At 48.5% G+C, this 9,536-nt stretch overlaps 1 protein-coding gene across 1 annotated transcript in view; it reads left to right on the plus strand.

Annotated features, from left to right (window-relative positions):
* LOC128724459 (protein dead ringer) overlaps window positions 1-7,852 on the plus strand; it is an 89,867-nt gene extending 82,015 nt beyond the window's left edge. The window contains exons 7-11 of the mRNA XM_053818183.1: window positions 4,071-4,197; window positions 5,528-5,853; window positions 5,932-6,331; window positions 6,401-6,863; window positions 7,419-7,852. Coding sequence (XP_053674158.1) covers window positions 4,071-4,197; window positions 5,528-5,853; window positions 5,932-6,331; window positions 6,401-6,863; window positions 7,419-7,852 — 1,750 coding nt within the window. The remainder of the gene's footprint in view (window positions 1-4,070; window positions 4,198-5,527; window positions 5,854-5,931; window positions 6,332-6,400; window positions 6,864-7,418) is intronic.
* Window positions 7,853-9,536: the final 1,684 nt, after the last annotated feature.

A 9,536-nucleotide genomic window follows, 5' to 3' on the forward strand; every position in this document is an offset into this window, starting at 1 on the left:
GATCGGTTGAGTGTGGCCGCGGTTATTTGAATTTCAATAGACAAATATTTAGCCCCGTCGGTGTCGCGTCCACGTGTGCGTGGACATAAGCGATGTAATTGATGTTTTGTGTTGGTAATTAGTGGGAAGTGGGGGGTTTTTTTCCCCCCCGTTTGTGTCTCTCTTCGCTCTTTATCATCGCTATCTCTTTTCACCGGTTGGTGCCTCGGAAAAATCGAAAACGGATCGGTTTCATAATGTGCGGTTTTCATTTTAAACCCACCCAAAGCCCCACGATCGAGATGCAGATGCAGTGCTCTGGCTTTCGTTTGATGTCTCGCATTGAAGTGAAGGTGAACAGGTGAACCTCTTACGCCACATGACCGCTGGAAGCATATTTTTCAAAACGTCCCAAGTGGATTTCCGTGCCAAAAAAAAAAGAACGCGGCCCTAAAATCGTGCGGGCGCGTGACCCCATCGAACGCCCGCGACTTGGCGTCCGTTTGTCTGGCGATGGAAAACATCTGCGCCCTTCCACCGAAAGGGAGAACTCGATGGAGCACGTGGAATTCGATCCACAATAACAGCCCAGCTTTTGCTCCCGAGAGAAGCATCTGTTTGTGGCCTTGTTTTGCCGTCAGTTTTTCATCACGGCTAGCCTGCGCGAAAGCCGCCATGATGGGTTTGATCGTAACTTCTTTACCACAATTCCATACCGATGATGATAGGCATTATGCTGCCTCGTAGGCAGGCTATCATTGTGCGATGGTTCGGAGGTTGATTTGAATTTTTGCAGCCCCGTAAAGTGGTGTGTCGTTTGTGCACGCGCTTTTTAGGGGGCACTTTCCGCCCAGGTGTGACTTATGCGTCACCGGAACGTTCTTGGGCATTGTTTTTCCCTTTTCTCTGTCTCTCTCTCTCTCTCTCTCTCTCTCGAGCTATAAAATGCAAAACCCTCAGCATCAGCCAGACGCTCGAGGGTGCGCGCTATCTTCCAAACACCGACGTTCCAGTTTTCTCTTTTATTTCCCCGTATTTTTTTTTGCTCACTTCTGCCGGTCGTAGTTTGTGTTTTGTCACATTTTTTGTCTCGCTATTTCTACCGCGCCTGTGCCACGTGCACCTCAACCGCAAACACCGCCGGCGTATGTCACCACGGTTTCGTGGTGGTAATTTAAATATTAAATTAATATATTTTCAGTCCTCCCACCCTTCCATCGGTACACCCGAAATTAATGCCCGATTGTCGGCACGGCCCGAAAACACCAAAAGCAACCCTCATCACTTGGCCACCCACTCCGCCTGGCACCCCTCCTTTTTTTTTTCTTCACCCCCGTCCGTCACTGCTCAAACATTGCGCGTCGACGCTTCGACGCTTTCTCGCCTTGCGCAAAGCCGCGGGCCCCAAAAAGGACGATGCGCAGGAAGGTGAGCGGTGAACGGCGGTTATAAGTCAATGTTGATAATTTTGTGACATTTATTATTTCCTTCGTCGTGCTTGGTTGTCGCGCGCTTTGTGTGCGGGTGGCGAAGGTGGAGGGATTTTGTTTTTGCATTAATAGGGGTTTTTTTTCACTTATTTGAAGAGAACTCGCTTTAGAGTCTTCTCCAGGCGGTATGTCGCTTTGTCATGTCGACCCCGGAGTTGATTATCATGAAAAGGGCGGCACGCTGGATGGGGTCTCATCCCAATAATATTATTATGCAGCGTTCGAAGGGTTTTCCCTGACATAATAATTGTACGCTTTGCAAAAGCTTCATTGCTCATCATTAGGCGGGTTTTAAAATATGCCATTGCAGATAAACTCAGGAGGCCATGAAGCTTATGCCGAGTGTTTGAAGTTAATAAGCACGTGCTCGACCAAGGTTTATGCATATATCCGGCCAATGTTTTGCAATCGCCATAATCTTCCAATTAATTCATAATGATTCTGAAATGATCAAAACCATTACACAACGACGTATTTCTGTATGTACCTATTATCGGTGACTGAAACGTCTTCTTCGTGCCTGTTCATAAAGTGCATTTCGCTGCATTATTTGAAACTAATAAAATACACACATTCCTCAACTCGCTGGCATATTTCGATGAACGACGGAATGATGTTCATAAGCCGCCTTGTACACTCGTCTCGTAGCATGTCTTGTACTCGAATTCCATTCCGGCGCCTAACATCATCGCCCGATCGCTGACCGTCTCTTCAAAAGAGGCGGTGACGGATCGAGCGCAACAACGCAAAGCAAAACCGTTTCTGAAAGTGAAAAACAGCATCCTCCACCACCCGTCAGGCGCGCTGACCTGATGTCCCAAAGCAGCGCCCTAAGGGGGAAGAATGCCGTCGGGAACGGGCGCACGACGCAGGCAAAATGTATATAAATCGGTGAATTTATTATTGCAAATAAAAATATGGCCAACAATAAATTGAAGATAATAATAAAAAAAGGCCAGCGCCTGTTGCGCCGTCTGCTTCGTGGCGAGGGTTCTCTTCCTTTCCGTCGGTTCGATTTTAACGATTTCGAATAAATGACCAATCCATCACGGTTGGGTCCGTCCCGAGGACGATGAGCGGCTTCCCTCGCGCGGCCAAGAAATGACAGATCCTTCATGGGGTTGGTTTCCCCTCGGTCCGGAGGTTTTTCTTAGAACCGCGCACACCAGCGATATTGATTATTTTCTTTCGCTGCCCAGTGAGGCTCGTTCTCGCGAAATCGATCAACGAATGGCAGAAGAAGACGACGACTCTCGATCCTGAAGCCTTCAACGTTGGGCAGTGACGCTCGAAGAAGCTTCCGTTTGCCGGGTTTAATGCGCCTACCCATCTCGTCGCCATGGTGGGCCTTTTCTTGAATTTCGCTTTCGCTTTGCATGCCCGCGTTTTATGCCGCCCTCCAAGGAAAGGAGCTCAAGGTTTACGCCACCGTTGTCCAGCATCGTCGAAAAGAGGGTAGCGGTGTCATAAATGTGGCCCTATTAATGAGATTTCATCGTTGCGATGCCGGGTTATTTTATGGATTTTATAAGGAAAGCGAAACGAAGCGGCAGATTCAACTCCTTCTCGAAAAAAACAGGGGTCTCGCACGATCGATCCCAACGGGAAAGGAAGAGCACATTGTGGCACACATGGATTGCACGATGTATGATGAGGTTTTTTTCTTTGATTTTAAGATGCGCACGAGGTTCGATCGTTTGATGCGTTTTGATGTATCGAAATCCGCATTAACGTTTCCGGGAATTTCGACTCGAAGCTTGCACCCAAACCACGTTGGCCCCCATCGTGGTTTTGATGGGTTTTCTGTGATGGAGGTGTTGCTCTGGAGGAAGCCTTCAATTCGATTCCAATTCCTTTACGGTGCGGTTGCAGATCTGTGGACGATCCCGCGCGATCAGCATCGTTTTCAGCATCAAAAGCTCTGACGGTTGTGAATGATTTATTTGCACTTACGAACGAATTCCACGGGAATTTAATCTTCCCGCTCACTTGGTGGGCTTGTGTAATTTTATTTTGTGCATGGAAATACCGCGAGATCTGGTTTTGTGTTATTAATCGCGTAAATTTGTTAGTATAGCCTTCTAAGCTGCTTTATTTTTATCCATGGCTCTAATGTTCTAATGTTTTGAGAGCCGCTTTATCGACTCAATAAAGTAAAAATGTTCACAAAATGTACGATTTATCGTTGGACATTTCTCCGTGGTTTCTCGTCAACCAAGAGATCCCTCCATTCCGGATGCCTCTTCCTATCGGTTCGATCCTTTCCAGCGCGACTCTGTAACGATCCCCGTACGCTGGGGAATGCATGTAAATATCTGTGTACACAGTCAATTAGAACGCACTCGACAGCCAGACGGACGGACGAACGCATCGTGCCATTCGAGCTCGATGAATTAATATTTATACTCACCTTCCGCGGACGCTGGCTCATCTTCAGCCCCAGCATAAGCATAAGTCGAACCGACACCCCGGGACTCGATCGCTCATCATCGCACCGGACGCATTCTTTTACGACCCCAGGACTGGCCGTCTTCACGGTTTTTGCCCCGTTTGCCTTCTTCATCTAACCGATTTCGTTTTCCCGGCTTTTTCCCAACACAGGTACATGAAGTATCTCTATCCGTACGAGTGCGAGAAGAAGAACCTAAGCACCCCAGCCGAGCTGCAGGCCGCCATCGATGGAAACCGGCGCGAGGGTCGTCGCTCGAGCTATGGCCAGTTTGATTCGGTAAGTGCAATGGTGGAGGCGTTGGAGTAGAAGGACCGAGGGGGCTGGTAGTTGGTACAGGTGTGACAAACGCATCTGGGAATCGAAAGAAAACCAACCCCCCTTTTCAAAGGCATGCATCTGAAGTAACATCTAACAGATTGCATCCAGTCGGAAGGATGAGCTAGAGGCTCGGAATAGCGACAGTTTTTTCCCAATCAAAACGTTAGCAATTTTCTTTTATTTAACAACAATTCAAAATTTGCATCAAAACGGGTTATTCATTCAATTTCACAAATATACGAGCCTTAATTATGCAACATAAAAATATGCAATTAGATGCTGCAACACGCACACGATCGTACAATAAACTCAAGCCGCGTTTCCAACGAGCCTATCACCTCGAACAACCGGCTCGTTGGATCATCTGAGGCAATATTTGTCTTCCGTCTTCATTGGTGTGCCTATGCTGGCGTGCAGTTCCAGTGCAACATTTCGCAGCAGCATTCCATTTGCACTCTTAACACCGTGAGAGGGTCACTTCTGGTCAGAGAGAGAGAGAGAGCTTCCCAGATCGATTGGTTAAGGCGTCGATTTATCCGCAACATTGCTAAAAGCGGTCGCGTCTGTTCGGTTCGCCACTTTTTACGACGCACATCCCGCGAGCACATGATCATCGGTACCCCGAGCAGAAAGGAAATGAAGGGTTTGTTGGCACATAAACATAAGCCCCAACAATCAATAAACTTTGATTCATGTCTCGAAACGGGAACGCTCGCACAATGTGTGTAAGAGCGCGCGCGCGATCGGTGGATCAAAACATATCACCGAGCTCTTCTCGGGCTCGTAAATGCATTGTTGTGGCAAACACGAGGGTCGTGTTCCGGCGCGTATGTTTTATGAACCTGCACCACTCCGACCAGCTGAAGGATTGTACGATTCGTGTGCTTATACGCCCCACAACAGCACGTCTGGATGTTGATCAATCTATGTTGGAAATCGGGAAAACTGGCACGCCACGCTCGGGAGCTAATCGATGTTGGCCACGATCGAATTGGTTGTTTGTTTTGTGTTTGCACTACATGGAAACATGGCCACAAACGGCGGGTTGCATGGATTCGTTCATTCATGCATTCAATCACTGCGGAGTTTCATTCATGTGTTGGAGATCGATCCGCAGATAGATGAAGAGTTTTCCAAGGAGTGAGGCTGCATTTGATGCTCCGTTTCCGGGTGTAATTCAGTTGTTCAGAACCCGTTATTAGTGTCCGATTTCGGGTGCGGAAGTGTATCAGATTGGATCCCTTTAACTAACTGATCATTCTTTCTCTCTCTCGATCTCCACTTACAGCCGTCAGTTCAGCGTTCACCGATTCCGCAGGGTATCTCGCAGATGCCACCATTATCGCTGGTCTCACACGTCAACCAACAGCAGCATCACCATCGGCTGTTGCCACCGGTTGGTCAGATACCGAACATGTTGCCGGCTGAGTTCGAGCAGCGCATGATCAACTACATCAAGATGTTCCAACCGAAGGAGTTGGGTCGTGCCCAAAGCCCAGACAAGCTGTCCGCGCTGAATGCACTCGACATCTCGCGTGTTGCCCTCTGGAACATGTACAATCCGAGCCCGAACAGTCCACCGAATTCGCTCAACACCAGTCCGGAAAACAACATGCAAAGGTAGGTGACAACCTCGCGGCGCCTGGAAAGATTGAGCCGTTGATTAAAGCTCTCGATTTTTCTCGTTTTTAGTGCACTCGACTTGTCGGAATCACCGGATCATGCGATGGCACCGATCAAGCGCGAACGTGACCACGCAATGGCATCGATTAAACGTGAACGTGATCATCCGGTTGATTTTAGCGATCCACGGGAGTATGGTGGTGGATTGGGTGGACCACCGGCCAAACGTGGCCATCATCATCATTCACATCACAACCGTTCACTAACGCCACAGAAGCTGAACAGCTCCTCGCATGATGAAGATGACGCTCGGTCTGATAGCACACCGGTAAACCTGCGCGAAAATGGTGGCCACGGACGTGCACCACTTGACGAGGACGGTGATGATGAAGAGGACGAAATGGAGGACGAAACGACCGAAGAGGACATGATACGGGCGTCCTTTGCTGCGGCCGCAGCCGCTGCTGCCGTCAATCAGCATCCGCTTGCGCTCAGCCTCGCCGATCATCATCTGCAGCAGCATCATCACCAGCAGCAGCAGCAGCAACAGCAGCAGCAACGTGAACGAGAGCAACGAGAACGGGAGCGAGTTCAGCAGCAGGCAGTGGCACGCGAACAGCAACATTTGGCTACGCTTGATCTGAGCATACTCGATCGCGAGCGGCTTCGTTGCGATAGTGCTGACAAGCTGAAGCGTCAGAATCAGCAGCAGCAGCAGCAGCAACAATTGCAGGCTCACCAGCAGCATCAACAGCAGCAACAGCAGCTGCTGGATCAGCATCACCTGCACCAAAGGCAGTTGCAACACCAGCAGCAATCGCGCGTGGCTCGAGAGCTTCCGAAGCACGAGAATGGCGATCGGCTTAGTCTCACGCCTGATAGTGAGCTGCACCATTCGAAGGGTGGACATTTGGCGGCCGGAGGAGGTAGTGGTGCTGGAGCTGATCCGTTCAGTTCCCCGCTTGGTATCACCGGCATGCAGTTTAAGTTGATCAGTCGAGGTAAGACAGCGGAGAAGATGAAGACTAGAAGCCCGTAAAGGATCAAAAGGGATCTGTGGATTGGGGAGAAGTCTTTTTAGACAGCACCAGATGGAGATAAGGTCCTAAACCTGAAGTAGATAGAGACAAGGCTCATGATTTGTACCTTGAAGGCTTTTCGTTATGGAATAGACGATGCTGGATAGTAGTGACATTTGATAGTTGTACCATCCAGGCTTTACTATGTTAAGGATGCTCATGTTCTGAATATCCTTCGGCATAAAATTTGTGTTCATTCTGGAAGTCCTTTGAAAGGCTTTGTGGCGGGGATATACATTGCAAGATATTCACAAGGTTCAAGAGTACTTGAAGGACGCTATTTAAGCTATGAAAATCGTAAGCATATAGTAAAAGTGTCCATTCTGGAAGTCCTTCAATGGACTTTCATCATGATATGAATAGATGATATTCATCATGATATGAATCGAGTTATGGCAAGAAGCTTTATGTTGGCTTTACGACCAAGATTTCCCCACACTAATCTCAACTCTTTCACCAAACGCCTCCCTCCCACAGGTGACGCCAGCAAAGGCGACCAAAAGCTCGTCGTGACGATGGAATTCAACGGCGTCCAGTACGAGGGCGTTCTTTTCGCGAACCCGCTCACCTCCGCCGGCGTATCCGCACCGACTTCGACACCACCCTCCTCGTCCGTGTCAGCTACATCGGCTTCCCCGATCGGTTCCATGGTATCACCGGCCAAATCGAGTGCCGTCCTAATTTCACCACTCGACGATCGTGATCCAGCCACCTCCACGGTGGACCTTCCGATGGCTCTCGATGGTGCCAGCAGCAGTGGTTCGATGCCACCAGGAAGTCATAACCCACCCGGACTCGGTCACCTTGAGCGGGGTAATGCCTCCAGCAGCAGTTCCTGCGTTCAGCAGCCGGAAGTAGGTGCCCTTCCGCCACCGGTTCCAACAAGCCCCGCAAGGTCCTTGGTGTCCTAGAGCTCTCTCTCTCTCTCTGTCTCTCACTCATACACACGCTTCATGTGCTTCGGTCGTGAGCATTTCTCGCAACATCACCATACGCTCCCCACCTCGCTGTTTCGTTTCGTATGTGCGTTCGCGTGTGTGTGTGTATGTACGAGACCCCAACATCCTGTTTCCTGCGTGTCCTGCTGCTTATTGAACCGTGTGCGCAAACGAAAAGGATACGCTCGCGCACACGTGGGTGATGCAAGAGGCGCGAGATATGCTCGAGGAGAGTTCAATCAATCCCGCCTATCAAAACACCCCTCCGACAGGGCGCTCTCATATGTGGTACATTTATATATATATCTGGTAGTATTACGTTCTTTTTATCATCATTTTATCCCACACGTCGCTGTATGTAGTGTTAAGGCGGTGATTTTTTTTTTAAAGGCTGCCTACGCCCTCCCCCGTTCGTCCTTAGACACAGTACATGGACGGAATCTGAACAGGCTGAAGGGAGGAACGACTTACATTTGAGAAGAGAATCTGCCGCGCCATTAGGCGGCGTAGTAAAGGTATAGGAGAAAGTTGTGAAATGATAGGAAAAGGCCTGTGAATTTCGTCCGGAGAAAATTGCACATTTGCTGTGTGGTTGTACGAAGAAGGAGAAAGTGAGAGAAAAGCGTTCCCAAACAAATCGACAACACTTAAACCCTCGCTTTTAAGATGTGCAGCAGTTCGCGTTCGCGTTCGCTGCTTTTCATTGGCGGGACGCTCTTCTATAATATTGTTTAATTTTAAAGGATCATTTTTTTTTCTGCGTACGTCCCCAAGGGCGCACGTGTGTCCTTTTTCCTATTTTCTTTTACGTACGAATCTATATATTTTTTTCGTTTTTTTTTTTTCGAACCAAAAATTATCTTTAGTGATAGAACGTTCAGCGCGATGCGTTCGATACAACTCTTCGGTTTTGTTTTTTTTTTCTCAATATTAGCATAATTTCCCACCCCCCATATCTCTCTCACACGTTGGTGTGGGGGGGGGGAGGTGGGAGGGTTGGTGAAGAAGGAGAGCGACAACAACGGGGGTGGAAAAAAGGAAACCTCCCCCCCCCCCCCTTAAAAGCAAAAGGAGACACGTTTATACGAAAAATTGTAGCTACTTTTTTTTATTTTAATTATTATTATTTACACGTATAAGTAGACTAGCACGCGAGGGGCGAGCAAAATGAGCGTTAAAATCGATAAAAACATAAGCGACCGCCTGACTAGCTTGAGATGGAAAAACACACACACACACACGAACAACACGTTGTAAGGATTGCGCTTTTGAAAAGGATTGTACGAATAGTTGTAGGATAATGTCGTGTTTCGTTCTCGAACGTGCGTCAATTCGGTAGGCGATGAAACTATCTTAAGCAAATTGTAAAATGGCGCTAGAAAACTTAAAAAGAAATTCACATCACTCGCACACGCACATCCTGCTGCATGCGAGTGCGTGTGTGTGTGAGAGTTTCAGGACACAGCCTACTGTGGGTTGCCGAACGTGTGCCACGGAAAGTGGCGCTTAATTAAACGCTTAGCAAAACAAAAAAAAACAACTAGCCGATCTTAGTAGGCGCGTTTTACTATCCCTTTGTTTGATTGTTACGCTGCAGCAGTTTACTTTCCACAACTCGTGTTCGTGTGCGGCCCCCAATATGCGGCGTTTAAGCAAA

This window comes from Anopheles nili, chromosome 3, assembly GCF_943737925.1.
Source record: "Anopheles nili chromosome 3, idAnoNiliSN_F5_01, whole genome shotgun sequence".
Taxonomy (NCBI): Eukaryota; Metazoa; Arthropoda; class Insecta; order Diptera; family Culicidae; genus Anopheles; species Anopheles nili.